The sequence below is a fragment of the Centropristis striata genome, chromosome 20, assembly GCF_030273125.1.
Source record: "Centropristis striata isolate RG_2023a ecotype Rhode Island chromosome 20, C.striata_1.0, whole genome shotgun sequence".
In the NCBI taxonomy this organism is placed as follows: Eukaryota; Metazoa; Chordata; class Actinopteri; order Perciformes; family Serranidae; genus Centropristis; species Centropristis striata.
In genome coordinates, this window is record NC_081536.1 from 6,494,652 (window position 1) to 6,515,313 (window position 20,662).

Consider the following 20,662-nt stretch of genomic DNA (forward strand, 5'->3'; position numbering starts at 1 on the left):
AACAATTTCGGAAAAATGTTCCCCAACGTAAAACTGCAATGACTTTGAAGATCCCATCTACAGTGTTTAATATCATTCAAAGATTCAGAGAACCAGGAGAAGGGCCAAGGTCGATGTTCAAAACTGGATGGTTGTGATCTTTGAGCCCCCACTGCATTAAAAACAGGCATGATTCTCTATTGGAAATCACTGGATGGGCTGAGGAACACTTCCAGAGATCACTGTCTGTGAACACAGTTCACCATGCAATCCTTATGCAAGTTAAGGCTGTATCATGCAAAGAAGAAGCAATATGTGGACGCAATTCAGAAAGGCAGCAGTCTTCTCTAGGCCATTAAAAATGGTCTGAGGCAAAATGGAAAAACTTTTTCGGTGGTCAGATGAATCAAAATTTGTAATTCTTTTTGGAAACCATGGACGCCCTGTACTGCGGACTAAAGAAGAGAGGGACCCTTCAGCAACTTGTTATCAGCAGACAGTCACGGACAAAAGCCTGCATCTCTGATGGTATGGGGTTGCATAAGTGCCTATGGCGTGGGAAGCTTATACATCTGGAAAGGCACCATCAATGTTGACAGGTACATTGGGGTTTTAGAGCAACATATGCTCCCATCCAGGCAACATCTCTTTCAGGGAAGGCCTTGCATGTTTCAGCAAGACAATGCTTAACCGCATACTGCATCAATCACAACAGCATGGCTTCACAGTAGAAGAGTCAAGGTGCTGAACTGACCTGCCTGCAGTCCAGACCCTTCGCCAACAGAAAACATTTGGCGCTTAATATCATGAAAAATCCAGCAACACAGGCCCAGGACTGTTAAGCAGCTAGAATCATGCATCAGACAAGAATGGAACAACATTCCTCTCCCAAAACTCCGGCGACTGGTCCCTTCACTTCCCAGATGTTTAGTAGTTTAGTTGTCAAAAGAAGAGAAGATGCTATGCAACGGTAAACATGGCCCTGTCCCAACTTTTTGAGATGTGTTGCTGCCATCAAATTCAAAATGAGCTAATATTTTCCATGAAATGGTAAAATGTCTCAGTTTCAGCATCTGATATGTTGTTTATGTTCTATTGGGAATAAAACATGGGTTTATGAGATTTGCAAATCATTGTAATCTGGGTATTTATTACATTTAACACAACTAGTGCAGTGCCCATGGGAAGTATGTATTCATATAGTGGGAGATGCAACATAAGAAGTGAATGAAGCCAAGTCTCTGCTTAGTATGCTAATCGCGAATGACAGAATTTGCACATTACATGCCGACCACTACAACGTCTGCAACTCCATGAAACACTTACTGTTCATAAGGTTCCACACCATCCAGCACATACACATTGAACATTGATATTCGCTGGAAACTATTTGAATATTATTGAAATATGTAACCTTGTAGCGCACTTTAAAACTCCGAAGGATAGGTTAGGCTAAATAGACTTACAGATGAGATGAGTCAGGCGTGGAAATCCAGAGTGAATTGTGTTACTGACCAGGTGTAGGCCTATCACACAATGGGGTGGGTGGGTGATATTTTGAAAAATGAATTCAAAAATCTTCAAAATTGAGGATGCACACCTTCGTGGCATGCACAAGCCACATACGAAATCTTAGGTCAGTCTGACTAACGGTCAGTGAGATATGCCAGACAGACAGACACACTCACAGACACACAGACACACAACTTGCTTTTATAGATAGATGTCCCAACTTTTTGGGGATTGGACTTGTAAGACACCATGACAGGATCAGCTACAATACATCATAACAGGGGCTAACATGACAGAAAACCATGATGTTATTGGTTTAACCACAGTACCCTGCAGAACATCCTCATACTAACGACATAGGTCTTCAAGTTCACGCCTGCTGCAGCCAATGACTTCATAATGAGTCTACAGTACAATGGATAGAGGTGAATCCTACAGGGTCACACACTCTGACAAGGTTATGACTGAGCTTTAAAATCCTGTTAAGGTGGATGGTCTGCCTGGCAGGAATGTTCCTTTGCCTGCAGTCTTATGGTAGGATCAAAAGCTCAAGAGCAAAGCCTTGTTTAAAACAATCTCTACGTCTAGCCTACTGACCAAGGAAATACAAACACCTTGACAGAAGAAACCAAGTGTTGAGGGAAAACTGTGTTTAAACGGGACACATGCCTATTTATGTATACTGTTATAAAGTCTAGACACTTTTAATTTGAAGGCATTTTACTGTTTTTAAAAAATGCAGAACAGTTACTTTGTTGCCACAGATGGATAAATAATAGTGACAATTTTCAGCAGAATAACTGTGATTATCCTTTCAGCTATTATTGTGCACCACTACTAACTAGGAAATATTTGGAATTGCAAAACAGCATGAATAAATTCAAATGTGCTGGGGTTCAGTATTTATAGCCTACTTATGTAAGCCTTTTCCAATATCACTGAAGATGATTCATTTTTTAAAACAGCCCTGATGAATGAAATGGATTGGGGAAGAATAAAAAAGCAATGAAAATGAAGTTGAGGAAAGCCTGCCAGACCTCTGCATTGACCCCTGGGAGCTTGAACACACCAGAATTACACCTAAAACCTTGTTGAATAGATTAAAATTGACTTATTGTTCGAAAGATAAGAGGCAGTAACAATCCATAATCTCATTCACCTTGTCAAAGGGTGTGAAACTGAGCAAAACTAGGAGTTGCCTTTGAGTTAAATTTACCCATGGCTGACATTTTCTCTACAGGATGAATTCAGTTTCACTACAGATACATATTTCATACTGCCATATGGTGCGTCTGATTAGCCTCAGATAGGATTAAGTCTGCCCTTTTACTCCTGCAGCCGCCACTCAGTTAATTCCTTCTGCTCTCATCATTGATCAGAGATTTTACACGAAACAGGCCAGCCTCACCTGCCTGAAAGCAAGGACAAAAAGTGATCATGCATCTGTATTCATTTCCATAGTAAACAGGTGACTGCACATGATATAGGGGTTTGAGGAATCAAGATGAGAAAATACAGCAATAGGAATTCAGCAAGGTTGTGAATTGTCTGTTGCAAATGATGCTAGATGCACTGCACATGACAAGCCTTTCACAATTGCACTCTGACTCAAAACTATTTTCTGCAATGAAAACAACACTTCCAGAAAGCTTAATGTAGGACTACTGTGAACTGTGAATTGTGCAATCAATAAATTTACAAATGTCAGCATCAGCGAATATGATTCTGCTTTTTCTTCTTAAAATAAAATAAAAAATGCTTTAAACGCATCAGAAGGAAAGATACTTTTAAACCAGCGCTGGATTGCCACATTCGTCTGTTGCTGTTAATATCCATCATTGCTGCTGATAAACAACTGGTGCATGTAATTATACTGTTTTGGCACCATTACTTGAAATGAACAATGGTAGCCCAAAAATGCTTTGTGACTACTCCTCCCAGTCCATCCCCCCTGGCTTAATGTGTTCAAATGACTAATGTGCTGGATGTATCCAAGCTCCAGTTTCTTTATTTTCTGTATACAGACTTTGCTTTTCTCTGTATCCATGCAGTAGTAACTCTAACATTAGCAATGCCAAGGTGAGGCTAATTAGGCCAGAGTAATGACAAAGCAAACAGTATGCTGCCGAATAACAACCTCACTGCAGTGCAAGAAGAGCTGCTGTAGAGATGGACAGCTATGTTCTGAAAAGAAACACAAGACTGAAACAAAGAGACATGATTTCGTAATCAGGACAGACAGGAGTCAGGACTGTGAATACAAAAGAGAGAAAGTGCAACGGATAGTTTTTTTTTTGTTTTGTTTTTAAAGACAGCTTGCCTCTTTCTTCCTTTTTTGAAGATAGGTCCCACTAGGGCTGGGTGATTGGACCAAAAATCATATCCCGATATATTTAGGCTGAATATCGATATTTTTATCGCAAAGTGAAAGCATATGTTCAGTCAAAGCCAAATATGACATGTCACAAGTAGTTTTATTAAAGCTGTTTATTTAAGTGAACATAAATACTGTGTAGCAACAGGAGTACCTTTAAAAAAAAAAAAATCAATGCTCCATAAAGTGCACATTTAAATAAAAATAAAATAAAAAAAATCCTTGCCTTGAGCAAGGATCACGGTGCAAATTTGAAGTGTATCAATATATGCGATAAGGTCTAATTCCTTATCACATTTAAAAATGTATTGATATATCTTTTATATCAATATATCGTCCAGCCCTAGGCCCCACACTTAATGGATAATGTCCAACTGCTGAGTCAAGATGAGTGCTAATCTGATGTTTCCTGCTGGAAATCCCAATATTATTTTTATTTATCCCTTGTGCAACACTTTGTAGCATGGCAGACTAAAACGCATTAAAAGTGCTAAAATTAACTTCCGTCTTTCCCAAAATAGTAGTGGTTGGACTTAAGCATTAATGGGCCATTATACTGTCATACAGTATACTGTCATATGGTTTAACAGCTTAATCCCATATTAAATCAATGTAGTGTCCTATCCATAGAAATTGAATGTGTGGACATTGCACTGTTCACTGTGGCTATTTGGCTGCTACATAACAATATTGGGACTGTGGTTAGTTGTTACAACACCAGTCAGTGGGGCCGTAAAGTGTGTCAGCAGGTTTTGAGACAGATGTCTGGCTAGCTAGCTTTCTGTTTTTATTTACATTTTAAGGGCCGTGGCTAGTTAACTAGCGGACTACTGGCTAGTTAAGTCTGCCATGCTTTAATGCTACACTGGATACAGTAAATAAGCAAAACAACAGTTGTTACTTATCTGCCGATAGCTATGTGCTTGCCTACGCTGTGACAGGAGTGTTGGATGAAGCATCAAGTCCTTATATTTTACTTTTTGTAATTTTACTTTAGTAGCTTGCTGTCCATGCTTCGTACTACTCCACTGCTCATTTGACAAAACCTCACCTCTGAGAGTCAGCAACCTGCCGCATGTCAGTTAGGAAAATTAGCCCACTACAAAGGGTTGCAATGGCAACGGTACACAAAAACATGACCATCCTCCTATGTTTGATTTGAATGGTATTGTCCATTCTAGTATTATTCACATTTGGGGTTTTCCAGTATCCATTTCATATTATAAGGGCTGTCAGGAATAGCCCAAATTGCTGTACATGAAATCATGAAATGGAGTTTTTTCACAGAAGATGAGAAGATTGGCACAACTGCAGTGTCGGCTAATTGAGAAAAGGCACATGGACAGAAAGAGGACTCCAGACATTCCAGACTTCTTAATCTGTGATTAGACAAGTGGGCAGGGCATCCAGCTCCATGCTATTTGAGAATTGACACTCCAGGGGCTGTTATGTCCTCGACCACACTGCGAAGTGTTGATGATTTTCTCCGGATATTATTTAGACAAAACAAGGGCAACATTTCCACTGGGTTTATGAGAGCTGCGATGAGATTAAAGAAATGGACTTTGAGTAGGGCTGGCAATAATTAGGACTAAAAAAGATCTGACTCAGTAGGAAGAAAATAACTACACATAGCTTTTTCACCATTTCATTTTGAATAATTCATTAACCCAACCCTACCTGTGTTTGTTTATTTGAGTAGACTCTGCTAGAATGCAGCACAGAAGCTCTGAGTGTCATAATGAAAATGCTTCATGATTTCAAATGGCCTGTCATGTGCTCCCATTCATCCACGCCACAGTGTTTTGTATCTGAAAAAATGGTCTCTGTGTTGCTGCTGGCACATACAGCTCAGGAAATGCCTGAATGGGAGAGGTGGGAAATAAGTAGAGCAAGAACAAGAGAGAAATTAGTTGAGAGACATTGTCCCCAAAGTGATTATTTTGACAGGATCCTCCCTGTGTCAGAGGACAGTTTCCCTCGCCTCACTTGTTGGATCAGGAAGTTGGATCTCTTCACTAGCAGAGACCCCGGTATCCACCCACATATGAATCTGGCCTTTCTCCCAATCTGAGGTCCAGGCAGGGGGAAACAAACCTTTCTTCCCTTTGTGAGGAATTCAACATGAGCATTCAGCACATTCACCGTTGACTGTGAAGCCCAGAGCCAGTTCAGCAAAACTTTTCAGCAGGGTGGGCAATGCGCAGCAACAACCCTGCACCCCCCCGCTACCAGAGAGCAGGTTGTTGGTCAACAACAGAATACAAAAGGAGGCTGACAGGAGAGCACAGCAGCCTGGCTTCGGCTGCACTAGCAGCTCTCTAGTCGCCAGGAATGTGAAATGTTTCTCAAGGAAATTCCTCCTCCTCCAGGAAGGCAGGGAAGGAAACCGAGAGAATTTTGACACATTTCAGGCAGTGGGAGTGCGCATGAAAAAGAGGGGAGTGAAGGTGCTGATTGGTCTACTTCAAGCAAAGTGTGTGGAGAGCATGGTGGAGCTTGTAGCCAAGTTAAGACCTATCTTATTAAAGCATACTATAATACAAAGAGGAACTACACCAGTTATTAGTTAATATTTCAAAAACTTATTTAAAAGATACAAAAATGACTGAATACCCCAAAATGCACATTTTAATTAACCACAATGTAGGATAATAGACTAATTACCATTTAGAAGCAATTACATAACTTTGAATTCCATAACTGCTATCATTTCTTGCAACTTCTAGCTGCAGCAAACCATAAATCAGTCTTGTTATCTCAAGTTAATTATCGACAGTGGGGCATTTTCTTTCCATGGCATGGTTATCTAGCCAAACTGAAATCAAATGCTTTTATTGTACTGTGGCTCTAGGGCATTAATATAATGTCAATTAAATGAACGGGTAACTCTTCAATGTAGGAGGACTTTAGTGCATCAGCAACATTTACAACAGTAGATCATTTTTCAATCAGCATGTTCCATCTAAGGAACAGTAAGTGGATTATTCTTGTACAGCCCCGAAACCAATCAGCATATAAATATGCAACTCAGCAGGACTGTCCCGATTTTTTTTTTTACATTCACAGCTTCTATTGAGGTTTTTCAAATGAAGCTTTGCCTGTCTGTGGTTATATTTTAAGACGTCATCACCCTAAAAAATCCTCAAAACAAAATCCCCTATTTGAATAAGGTCATTCATCTGATTAAATGAGTTAGTCATTTCTTTTTATTTGATCAACTTTTTTTCAACATTATTTAACGTTGTTGGCATAAAGGTGATGACGTCTTGATGGAGCTGAAGTGCCATGCAAATACAGATACATAATTGTTTGGTTTTTGTTCGTAACGACCCAAGTAATTTACTATAATAGTGTTAGACCTGAAATAGATTTTGTTGTTATTGTGGTTACATAAATGTCATTTTTTAAATTAATTTATCAACTGCAGAAACACAGGGTTTGCATGCAGAGAAAAACTGGGCAGCATTCAAATGTTGATTTAGAATTTGAATGACAACATTATGAATGAAACTTCAAATCTTCAAACTATTCAGTACGCCCCTATAATTCAGAGGAACAGCATCAAAATGTGACGGCTAGAGACCGAGCAGCTGTTTGACTTTGACATCGCAGTAACGGTGACATTTCTGTGCCTGCACGTTCTGCATCAGATGTCAATACTGACGACGCCGCCGCCGAACAAAGATTGTAAACACGCAGGCTGAAACGGAGTGCTGTGTCACAATTTTGAAGGGCACTGAAGGAGGGCCTTGTTTATGATTGCAAAAGGAAGCTGAGGATTAAGCAGACAGTGTCTGTGTGCAGCATCAGATTACTGGCTCTTCTTTTCCTGTTATGAAATCAGATTACTGCGGCTCCCCTGCTAGGAGAAACAATATCGAAGCCTTGAGATGGAGGGGTTAGCGAAGAGGTGAAAGGGGGCAGTAAGCTCATCTTATCTGGCCTCCTTTATTTGTATACTGATTTAATGGTTTCATCTTAGTGTTAAAAATGAACAAACAGAGAATTAGACACTAAATCAAAGAGATTAGGGCCAGGGATGATACTGGAGATTGCACACTAGCAATGCAACCTTCCACATAAAATAAATAGCTGTGTGCATCACAGCATAAGGTATATGTTAAGACTTAGGGCTGATGGCTTCACATTCACTGACCTAGAACAAAGAAGGCCCAGTAATGTTGCTGCAGTCCAGGCCTGGGTTTGTTTTTGTTTTTCCTATTTATTTGCTGACATACACAGCACACGTCAATTTGATGTCATATACAGAATTGGGGCAGAAGAAACAAACATCTGACCAGAGCCTGCAGAGTACACTCAATTACTATCGAGATAAGGCTGTGCCACTCACCAGAGAATAAGGTCATCTTGGGACTCACATGAATCAAACGGACAACAAGAAGGATGCTCTGCTTACCCAAGATAAACGTCAGAGGAAAAGAGGAAAGATGTTGTTGACTTTGTAGCTTGTGAGAAAAACCTAAGAGATATCTTCACCTCTCTGAACCCAGATAACAAAACTTAAAAGACAGACACATTTAAAGTAAAAATACCGTGGACTGTCGTGTAAAAATATTTCCAGAGCTCGAAAAAACATTTTCTCATTCAGTTTATTTTGAAAGCCTGTAAACTGGTAACCATAACAACATCCCTATCATTTGGAAACAATGCAGCTTGGCGAGGTTGTATTGGAACAAGACAAAATTGCTCGGTTGCTCCCATCATGTTAGTTATAAGGGTAAAGGTCATAACTTTTGACACAGAGTTGTAAAAGATCTTTGAACTTGGTAAGATGCCAGCCATCGCTTGCTGCTACACATTCTTTACTGTTAGCAGATAAACATAGCACCATCCTGACCTCTGCATTAGTGTCATTCCTGCAAATACCACATCGTTCCCTCAACAAATGCCTGCCTTGCCTGTCCTTAGCAGGCCGCTAAACCTAGGATTTGGTGTCATTCCCACTTAAACCAATGCCGTTTCCGATGACCCTTTATCGGGTTTGGAAAAGTGTAACCACACTTGCGACTGCTTTTGGCTCCGCATTGCCCTGACTCTCCGTGACTTGAACAAGCAGCAGGGGTGAGGAAGTCTCACTTCTCACTATACTTTCAGTTACTTTCTCACCCAGATGTTATCTCGATGTTCTGTTGATTCAGCTCAGCTGTTTCATTTGTGCTCGCCATAAATTGAGTCCACAGGATTCACTCAAATGACCTAGTCTGGAAATAAAACGGCCATTTTCAGAGAAAGATGACAATTTTGCATCCCTGGAGACCACCTTCTCAGGGTCTTGATGCAGTTGTTTTGGTCTGCACCCAAGTGCGATTACCATCTTCACACCAGCCCAAACAAATTGCACCAATGTGGAAAACAGACCGGAGTTTGACTTAATCAGACTAAAAAGCGCAGGTGTGAAAACACCCAAACAAAAGAAAAAAGTTAATACCACATGGTATTAGAAACATTAGAGGGTGGCAGACCGGCAGGCATGGCAGTTCTGGAATAAAAACAATGCTTGTTCGACTGATCCAAGCGGCCTGTTAAGGAAGGAGCTGTCACACTCTCGTCTAGCGGGTGAAAAACAACAGTCAGATACTGTATCACACACAGCAATAAGATTGTATGTGCCAGCTTATGGTTGCATTTATATAAACAAGCAACAGACAATACAAGTACAAGAGCAAAATACATAAATAATACACACAAACAAGAAAAGTGAAGAATAAAGTTAGAAAATGTTCTAGTTTTTTAAGAAGCCCTTTGGCCTAGAGCCATAGGGGTGTCACCAGCAAAACTGTAAGGAACTATAATCCCATGCTGAGAGGGCCACGAGAGCTGACAACATATTTTCCATTGTGAATAAAATATTTTCCTCTCAGCATGGCTTTCAGCTGGGCTTCAGGGCTTAGGATCGATTTTTTTTTAAATGCATCGTCATATTAACAACAGCTGTGTGCGGTGTTTTAGAATACCACAATAAAAAAATCAGTCAATTGCTAACAGCCCTATGCCCTCATTTGAAACCGTGCCACTTAGCTGGACACCCACATTTGGGAAAAGGCTAGTGGAGGAGCAAACAGCTGCACACAAAAAAATGGCCCAGCCCCTGAATGCATGCCAAGGCAGAATCCCCAAAACAGGCCTTTGGGTTGGGCTCCATGCAAGACCTTTCACACCAGTCTAGGATAAGTGGTCTAAGAACACAGAAGGCAGAAATAGGCTTGGCAAATTACTTAGCAACATGCTGTGAGTGCTGCAACTCCAAACCACCATGTCGAACAAAAATTACAAGACTTTTTAAAAGCCTAAATAAACAATTGTGTCACACATTATCGCATCTATCCCATTACATATCAGATCTAACAAATTACCCCAGACATCAACAAAGACTGGTGTCAGGCAGCAACTGTACTCCTGTGCTGAACAATGACTGGAGACTTAACTCTATGTCTCATTAATAATCCATTGTCATGCTCATCCTTATTCATCTTTAATACAGCACCTTGTATGTCATCCACTATGGAGAGAATGCACATAACGTAGAGGCAGAAACGTGGGAATTCAATGCACCATGTATGGCACGCTCTATAAATACACCAACATATTTCCTGTATTCTATGCTAGCCAGTTATCTTAAAATTTAATGGACACAGTTATCAGACGCACTTATGCTTGCTTGGACAGTATGCCACTTTGATCTATTATTGCCAAGAAAAGAGCTCTAAAGTCTGAGGCATTTCATCACAGAAAAACATCAATAACATTGTATGTTTTGTTGTTGAAGGTGTGAGATTAAGGTCACAAAATCTAACTGACCTTTTTAAAAGCTCAAATAAAAAAAATAATAATGGTATCATATTTTCAGTAAAGGAGCTACAATAGTATGGGTAGTGAGCTGTTGAGTGTTGTCACTTCAAACGCTCATTCTCGTTTGCTTCAAATCAGCTGAGCTACTGCAGATAAAACATCTTCACTGTAAATTATCCATGTTTTCCACATGCATGATTCCATTGACACTTGCATACTCATGCAGGCACATAAGTGGCAGCAGGCAGACACACACACATGCACACGCACATCGACTGTGGAGGAAGCCCTCCCCTTGCAAAGCCCACTTCTCTTCCAATGAGTGGAACAGATCTAGGTCAAAGCTGATTAATGTGCCCACAGCTCCCGAGAGGTTTCTGGTCAGGTGGCAGCAGTGCCTGCTCACTGACGATGAATACTGATGCAGAGTATTACTGGATATTGCTGCAAAACCCGAAATTAAACGGTGCCAACAGAATAACATAAAGACAAAGCGGACGACTGCGAATATATTTGCATACACAAAAGTGACAATCAAAACAGTTTACTCTCTCCTTGTACCAGCTGCTGTGTCAACAATATGAGTGTTTGTATTGGTTTTTATGGCTCTGTGTGACCGGTTAGCCAAAGCTGAGCTGCACAGGGGTATCTGAACATAAACATAAAACAGCCCACAACACATGAACGAGAAAATTACGTGGATTAAATAGCCAGCCGGCTGTTGGACTACCATTTGCCCAGACAGCTCATGACACACAGCTCTGCCAAAGGATGAAAAGGATGTCTGTTATGAGACGACCGGCATTCATGTCACTGTATTTATAGATAGTTATGTTGCTATTAGGTGGCATGCATTCCGTAAATGAGTTCAAGCTCAGGCCTGTATGGACAAAGGGAAATATAATATCTGCAAAGCTTTTCTAACGTAGTCTCAAAACAGAAGAAAAGCAGCAACAACCGCTATGACCGATAAACTAGTTAGCCCAGTGGTTCCCAAAGTTTTTCTACTGGCCCCCTTTTTCTATCTAAAAAGGGGTGCCCAATAGCCCGGCGGCCTCCACACAATAAGCAAGAATGGTCTTGTTATTTTCTGTTTTTGTAATATTTCGAGTAGAGTCATGATCTGATTTAGCTTTTACCAGACTGTAAAAATTTTTTTGTAGAAATAACAGTAAAACACTGTCAAATACATCAGAAATAGGGCGTAAAATTAAATGTTGTATATCATATTACCGTATTAGACACTTTTAATTACCGTAAATCAAAGAATAGCACAAAACTTTTACTTTTTTCTGTCATAAACAGGAGGAAACACACAGTTTTGCTGTAAAAATATAACATTTCCATGCAAAACTTATGGAGAAATACCATGATGTGTGAGTGAATGACACAATTACCCTAAAAAATAAGGGGAATATTCAGTCTAAATTAAATTTTTTGCTGATATTTTACGGTGAAGTTCTGGCAACCACAGCTGCCGGTATTTTACCGTAAATTAAACAGATTTTTTTTTTTTACAATGCAGCACTTGAGAACAATGAAATTATTTCAATTTAGCCTTGCTACGCCCCCCCTTTTGTAACCCTGGGCCCCCCCTAGGGGTCACGCCCCCCAGTTTGGCAACCACTGAGTTAGCTGAACTTTTGTCAACGCTAGCTAGTTATCATAACGGTCGAAATAAAACTGAATATACCAACTGTTAAGAGAACAATTCAACACTTTAAGACCACGTCTAAAATATTAATGTACATTAGACATTAAAGCATTGCCCATTTAAGTCGACTACTTTGTTATTCAAAAAATAAGAATGTGAATAAAATGCTTTTAGCACGAAACATGAGAGGAACTCGAACACCAGCTAGTTGCTAGGTAGCTTTAGCATTAGCCACCTTGCTAGTTAGCTTGCTAGTAAGGCAACCTAACACTGTTTTGGAAATGTGTGGCAGCTCGTCTCTCTTGTCTAACGTTACAGTCAACGAGGGCGTTGTTTGTCCACCGTTAGCCTAATATGTATTAAACAAAACTGTGATTTGAAAACATTGTGGTTTGTGGTATTTTTTACGCTAACATAATATTGTTAACGTTACCTCGGAACGCAGCTTGGGGATGATCGGTCTATCTCCCAGGTCGCGAAGAGGTTCATGGGTACAGGCATGCTGCCGGAGCCCGAGCCCAGGACCACAGCCCCGGATAATGCTCCGGTCGGGAGGGTTGTCGGTGCTGGTCCGCCGCCGCCACCGCTGCTCGGGTTCAGGAAAGCGGCCCGGACGCCTCCTCTCTCTACAGCCGCCGCCATCATCACCTCCACTGCCTGGGGAGCAGCTCTAGCTAAGTGTCGGAGGAACGCGGGAGCCGCTGGACTGTGTGCTGCCTGCCCTGCTCCTCCAGACTCCCAGCTCCTCTACACCGACTGGAGATGCTGATAGGCGGGGCGGGGCATGTCACTACTGATAGGGGGCAGCACGGCGCTGCTTCTAGGGTGGGACATGTTTACTATCACCCAGTGGTGGAAAGTAACTAAGTACATTTACTCAAGTACTGTACTTAAGTACAATTTTGAGGTACTTGTACTTTACTTGAGTATTTCCATTTTATGTCACTTTATACTTCTACTTCACTACATTTTGAGGCAAATATTGTACTTTTTACTCCACTACATTTAGCTGACAGCTTTAGTTACTTTTCAGGTCAAGATTCAACATAAAACATATGATCAATTTAAGGTGATTTGACTTTTTTTATTTTATCAAATCTTATAACAGTATATTAAGTACTTAAATGAGCCATATCTTTACAAAATTAAAACCCTGCTTACATAAAATCATCAATACAAATAATGTAATAAGATATTTAGAATATATAAAACAATCTAAGTGGCTCCATTCGGCACAACAAGTACTTTTACTTTTGATACTTTAAGTACATTTTGATGCTGATACTTTTGTACTTTCACTTAAGTACATTTTGAATGCAGGACTTTTACTTGTAGTGGAGTAATTTCACAGTGCTGTATTAGTACTTTTACTTAAGTAAGAGATCTGAATACTTCTTCCACCTCTGCTATCACCCAGGGCTCAAAGCGGATTGCTATTGGGGTTTATGGGCAGTGGCGGTTCTAGACCAATTTTACTGTGGGGGCCAAGGAGGGGCCAGTGTTTAATCAGAGGGGCACATTAGCACATGAAAAAATGGCAAAGATGATATTTAGGCATTCAAAATCTTTGAATGTCTTGAAAAAGACACAAAATGACCAAAAAAGACACAAAATGAGAAGACAGAATAACCAAAAAAACCCCACAGAAGACATAAACATGACAAAAAAAAGACACAAAATTACCAAAAAAAGACACAAAATAACTAAAACAGACACAAAAAAGACACATAAATGACACCAATGACAAAAAAGACACAAAATGACAAAAAAAAAGACACAAAATTACCAAAAAAAGACACAAAATGACTTACAAAGACACGTAAAGACATGAAAAGGATTTTAAAAATGGACAAAATAGCCCAATAAGACTCCAGAGAGTTAAACTATTATATGTACACATTCTGGGTTCTTTTTGTGTACAATGAGATATTGTTTGAACAAAAAAATGTTAGAATTGTTCCATTGTTCATTGTTATAAATTGATCATTTCATTATTAATTTGACACAGGGGCCACAGCAGGGGCCAAAGGCTTCTTCACAGGGGCAGTGGCCCCTGTTGGCCCCTGTGTAGAACCGCCACTGTTTATGGGTTTATTCATTCATCTGTCCAGAGGTGGAAGAAGTATTCAGATCTCTTACTTAAGTAAAAGTACTAATACAGCACTGTGAAATTACTCCACTACAAGTAAAAGTCCTGCATTCAAAATGTACTTAAGTGAAAGTACAAAAGTATCAGCATCAAAATGTACTTAAAGTATCAAAAGTAAAAGTACTTGTTGTGCCGAATGGAGCCACTTAGATTGTTTTATATATTCTAAATATCTTATTACATTATTTGTATTGATGATTTTATGTAAGCAGGGTTTTAATTTTGTAAAGATATGGCTCATTTAAGTACTTAATATACTGTTATAAGATTTGATAAAATAAAAAAAGTCAAATCACCTTAAATTGATCATATGTTTAATGTTGAATCTTGACCTGAAAAGTAACTAAAGCTGTCAGCTAAATGTAGTGGAGTAAAAAGTACAATATTTGCCTCAAAATGTAGTGAAGTAGAAGTATAAAGTGACATAAAATGGAAATACTCAAGTAAAGTACAAGTACCTCAAAATTGTACTTAAGTACAGTACTTGAGTAAATGTACTTAGTTACTTTCCACCACTGCATCTGTCACCAGTTTATTTATTTCATTTTTAACTGTACTCATTTCAATCTTCATATAGTCTTGTCCCTGATCTTGTATGTACTTTAATTGATGTTGAATGTGGTGTATGAGAATTGTGGTTGATTGTTCTTAATGTATCATGGTGCTGCCTTCTTGGCCAGGTCATTCTTGAAAAAGAGATTTTAATCTCAATGAATTTTTACCTGGTTAAATAAAGGATATTGATTGATTGATTGATTGCTATACTCACTTTGCATGGCATGTAGAGATTAAGAATTCACATATGACAGGAACGTGTTGTTGTAGGCAGGGCCGGTTCTAGCCCATTGGCTGCCCTAGGCGATATTGAGATTTTTAGAAACTTTGGAACTTTACCAACAACAACTGAATTGAAAATACGAATAAATAAATAAGAAAACACAGATCTTCATCAAATTGAGAATGGCAAAGACTGAAAATAAATAAAATGTAGACATACAAATGCAATAAAAATAAACATAAAAATGAAATTTAAATGTACATTTATATTTGATACATGAACTACATACAGGCAATATAATGGTCTCAACATTTTAATTTTTAGAAACTTTGGAACTTTACCAACAACAACTGAATTGAAAATACGAATAAATAAATGAGAAAACACAGATCTTCATCAAATTGAGAATGGCAAAGACTGAAAATAAATAAAATGTAGACATACAAATGCAATAAAAATAAACATAAAAATGAAATTTAAATGTAGGCCTACATTTATATTTGATACATGAACTACATACAGGCAATATAATGGTCTCAACATTTTAATTTTTAGAAACTTTGGAACTTTACCAACAACAACTGAATTGAAAATAAGAATAAATAAATGAGAAAACACAGATCTGTTGATTGTAAAGACTGAAAATAAATAAAATGTACAAATGCAATAAAAATAAATATTGGCAGGGGCGCCCCCTGCCAATTTGGCGCCCTAGGCAGCCGCCTTGGTGGCCTGTAGGAATAACCGGCCCTGGTTGTAGGTCAGTCGTTCTCAACCTTGGGGTCGGGACCCCAAATGGGGTCGCGAGATGATTACTGGGGGTCACCAAATCATTTTGGAAGTCAGCTCTGTCTCCACTGTGTTAAAGTGTTCATGTGTTTTGGTCTTTTTGGTCACTTAATGTCTTTTTTTTGGTCATTTTGTGTCTTTTTTTGGTCATTTTGTGTCTTTTTTTGATCACTTTGTGGTCAATTTGTGTCTTTTTTGGTAATTTTGTTTCTTTTTGGGGTCATTTTGTGTCTTTTATGGTCAATTTGTCTTTTTTTGGTCATTTTGTGTCTTTTTTTTGGTCATTTTGTTTCTTTTTTGGGTGATCTGAACTGTGTGAGATTCTGTTCAGTGAGTGGGGGTCGCGGACAACATGGATGTTAAATTGGGGGTCGCGACTCAAAAAGGTTGAGAACTACTGTTGTAGGTAACAGGCATTAATGTTACCGGAAATAATCAGAACAGTGATTAGCATTCATCTCCACTCCTACATCATTTTTTTTTGTTGGCTGTGACTTAATATCGTCGCCCTGTTAAAAAAAATCGCCTAACTCATTTTTTTAGTTAGTTAGTCTTATTTATATACAGTCTATGAGTTTTGCAGGTAACACAAAAAACGAACAAAAAAAAGTGTAACATATGACATTTATTGATCATTTCACTCAAAAAGGATGTAACAAAGGATGGCTATTGGCATAGTTTTAACACTGTGTGTAAATTATGTAACTTAAGAGAAATAAATGACTTAGGCATTGTTTTGAAAATGCCTTTGTGACCTAAGCAAGATATGGTAACACTTTATTTTGAAGGTGTCTACATAAGAGTCACACAAGCCTGTCAGAAACATGATATGACAAGTATCATGAGCATTAATGTTACTTCAAAGTGTCATTAATGTTCATGACACATCCCATGTCATGTTTATGACACGCTCATGTAGACACCTTCAAAATAAAGTGTTACAAGTCACAAAGGCATGTTCAAATTTTTTTTTGCCTAAGTTACATTTTATTTTGACTAAAATCGCATGATCTGATCAACTGAGGATGTAGGCGATTTTACCATCGGTGGCCGGCGTCATGAGGAGATGATTTAGGCAAAAATAATAATAAAAAATAATAAATAAATAATAAAACAAAATTTGACAAAAAATTACTTAGGCGATTATTTTGACAGTGTGACGACATATGACAGGAACATGTTGTTGTAGGTAACAGGCATTATTGTTACCGGAAATAATCAGAACAGTGATTAGCATTCATCTCCACTCCTACATCATTTCTATTTGTTGACTGTGACTTAATATGAAGAAATTTGTGGATAAGCATAATGAATAGTATTCAGACCAGACTGTTAAAAAAAATCTAAAATTCCTGTATTTAAAATGTTACTTAAATAAATGTATGTCGGGAATAAAGTATAATTAGGAAAATCACAAAAATGCCTGTTGTATTCTTATATAACTAGATTTCTATTTCTCATGCATAATATATAAGCTCGATTGTTTTGGTAGTTGGTTGAGTTGGAGCCTATTTTCAACTATTAACTAATTATGATGTCTCCATCTGCTTTTATTTTCTCCATTAACTAATTATATTGTATTTTATAGTAAAGAAAAAAAACATACTGAGAAATGCTCTTAGCCAGAGCTCATAGGGACACCAGTTTGTTTTGCCCAGCTAACAGTACAAACCTTAAAATTATTTTTTAAATGATTTATTAAAAAACGATTTAAATAAATGAAAGGAAAATCAGCAAATCTTCACATTTGAAAAATTATATAAATGAAATGTTTTTGGATGAAAGATGACTTAGACAATCATCAAAAAAGTTGCTTTTATTGTGAAAATCTTAATTTGTAAAGTCACTAAAGCTGTCAAATAAATTTCTCTCTGAATTATAGTGGGGTAAACGTAGAAAGGGGCATAAAGAGGAAGGACCCAAGTACAGTACAAGTATCTCAAATAAGTGCAGTACTTGAGTAAATGTAGTTACATTCCACCTCTGATAAAATCAGACAGCTTACATTACAGACGTGTTGGGGGGTCTGTGCAATGTAAATAAGAACATCTGGTGCTGAATATACGTAATAAGGGACGTCAAATTTTAAACATGTACTATATAGCTGATTTGTTTCTTCAGGGCTCATGAATGCATCATTTAGTTTAAAATGAATGTAGGTGTTAAATCTTCCCTGCTGGTCACTGAAAGCTGTTTTGGAGAAATAAGTCAACATAAAATGTAGAGCAAACATACTGTACATGCTCTTTGAAATGGTGATTATGATCAGTGACTACTTTGACATGACTCGCCATTTTCTGGTCAAAGTGATGATGTGAACACCTTTATTTAATAGGAAAATAATGACTAAACATCCCATCATTATTGGGTAATCCATCTAAATGATATGGGACATTTTCAGCAAGATAAGACACTCACTAGGTCACTCCGCTAATCATGTTGTTTTCCTGTGATTGGAGGAACCTGGACCTTTGTTTCAATAAACAGTAATGTTTTGACACTCTTTATATCTATATTGGTAAATCATATTATCGGAGACAACAAACAAAGAATTCTTTACTTATTGGTTTAGCCTACTTAACAGTATATGTACTAATGTCATATTTTGTGATCACACTTACACATTCAGACTGGGTATATTGTTTGGTTTATATGTGGCAGATTTTTTTTAATAAGGAGATGATGACTTGTCATTAAATCACAAATAAATACAAGTTTATGTTTTTTTTTAACCTTACCTGACAAAGAGCACCTGTGTTTTATCATGCAAGAATTCTTTATACTACTCAAATAACTTTTTCAGGTAAAACCTTTGCACTCATACGCAAATAGTTACCTTGATGACTACTTTTATTTCTACTTGAGTACTTGTTTTTGCAAAGTAACAGTGCTTTTACTTGAGTACAGTTCTAACCAGTGAATTGAAAAGAAAGTGTAAAAACTTTCACAATAAACTTTCAAGTGGGCGGGACCTGTCTTGGTTAAAAACTTTCGTTATTCACGATTCGTCATCAGTTCCCGATCACTTAATGACACCTGGTATTTGATTCAGTCATTGTTCTCATAATGCAGGTGTTGTGAAACACACTGCCTGTAACTGTGACTAAGGACTGAAAAAAGCTGACTTGACTTGGCATGTTCAGGAGGGTTGGGTAATGTGGGTGACAACCTGTTTAAACTGACTGGAGGGAGAAAAACACTTCCTGATTTCATCAAATGTGACTGTTTTCTACCACCACCAGTGCTCTGATGTAATAGCAACACCTCATCACTATTTGTACATTCACCTTTGCACATACTTTATCTGTTTGTTGAGTCCTTCAATAAATCAGTGGCTCACATAGACACCCACAGGTGAAATATGCCAATAAGCTCGACACTTTGTCTGCTGCCATCTCTTGGGATATATCTGTGCTAATGCAAAACATGCTGTGAGTGTAAGCAATCAAATCTTTAATCATTGCTAGGCAACTCTGTACACCTGACAGCATTTCATCTTCCACACAGTAGCAGTGGCAACATCCCCTTGGGCTGTTAATAACAATACCATTTCAAAATGTATCATTCCTTAGCTACTATTATTTATCCCAACAATACATTTTAACAAGATTAAGTTTATATAGAATTCATCTAATATATTAATGGCAAGGTAAGGCAAGTGAATTCTCCTATATACAGCACTTTTTATTCAGAGAGGAAAACTAGAATGTGCTTTAAATAAAATTGAAAAAAGAAGAGAAAGCTCTATGTCAGATCATATATTTAGTATGAATGAAAGTATTCTTATGGGGGGGAAATCACTGACTTTTCTTATTATACCAAGGTGCCTGGAGATGAAACCAGACTTTTTTCAATATAAATCTGCAGTGTATGTAGGCTCCCGCCAGGCATTTATCATTTTATCATCATTTTCTGCCCTTTGAGGAAACGCTACCGCCTCGAAATTACCATAATGGGCAAAATGATTAATGAAGGAATTTATGGAGCGCATCGCCACCTAGTGTTGCAAAACAGCACTACAACAAAAATATAGGACGTTTAACACTGACGTGCACTTTGTGATCCAGCCAATAGATGGCAGGCTGTCTGCATTTTTGGAAGCATCTCAATCTGCATCTATTTTACTCTCTCTCTTGCTCACTCGACCCTCCTGATTGAACCTCTTCCTCCTCCTCCTCCTTTTCCTTCACCTCCTCTCATAAGTGTGGGTGGGTGGATGCATATATTGTGACACCGTGACACTGTTGATGTTTCCACAACACAACAGTCTGACACTTAATAAGCCCGCCTTTCACCTTTATTGAATTCTGGAGAAGAGAATAAAATACCCAAGCATCAGTTTGTCAGGTAACACCTGCTCAGTGGCAGACATCCTCCCACTAAAACCAAAGAAATTGCTTGCATCTTAAAATCAAGTGAAGAAAGGTGGAGCAAAGAGGAGGCTGCTCTTGATGATGTTTCTATAAAGGTTGTCAGGGCATTTCCTGTTATTAAAGCCAGCTGACAGTCAGAGGAGGGCAAACATAGCAATTCATCTCTCTGACGGAAACACATAAGCAACAAACTACTAAGTACCCACATTATCTGTTCGATAACAGCGTCTTGTTCTTCGGA

At 38.4% G+C, this 20,662-nt stretch overlaps 1 protein-coding gene across 2 annotated transcripts in view; it reads right to left on the reverse strand.

The window, feature by feature from the left end:
* Positions 1–13,011, reverse strand: part of zmp:0000000755 (phosphofurin acidic cluster sorting protein 2) — a 60,432-nt gene extending 47,421 nt beyond the window's left edge. Inside the window, exon 1 of one of the 2 annotated variants that reach the window (XM_059359092.1) lies at positions 12,766–13,011. In XM_059359092.1, coding sequence (XP_059215075.1) covers positions 12,766–12,977 — 212 coding nt within the window. In that variant the 5' untranslated portion in view covers positions 12,978–13,011. The remainder of the gene's footprint in view (positions 1–12,765) is intronic. The other variant, XM_059359093.1, reaches the window with a different exon arrangement.
* Between the last annotated feature and the right edge of the window lie 7,651 nt (positions 13,012–20,662).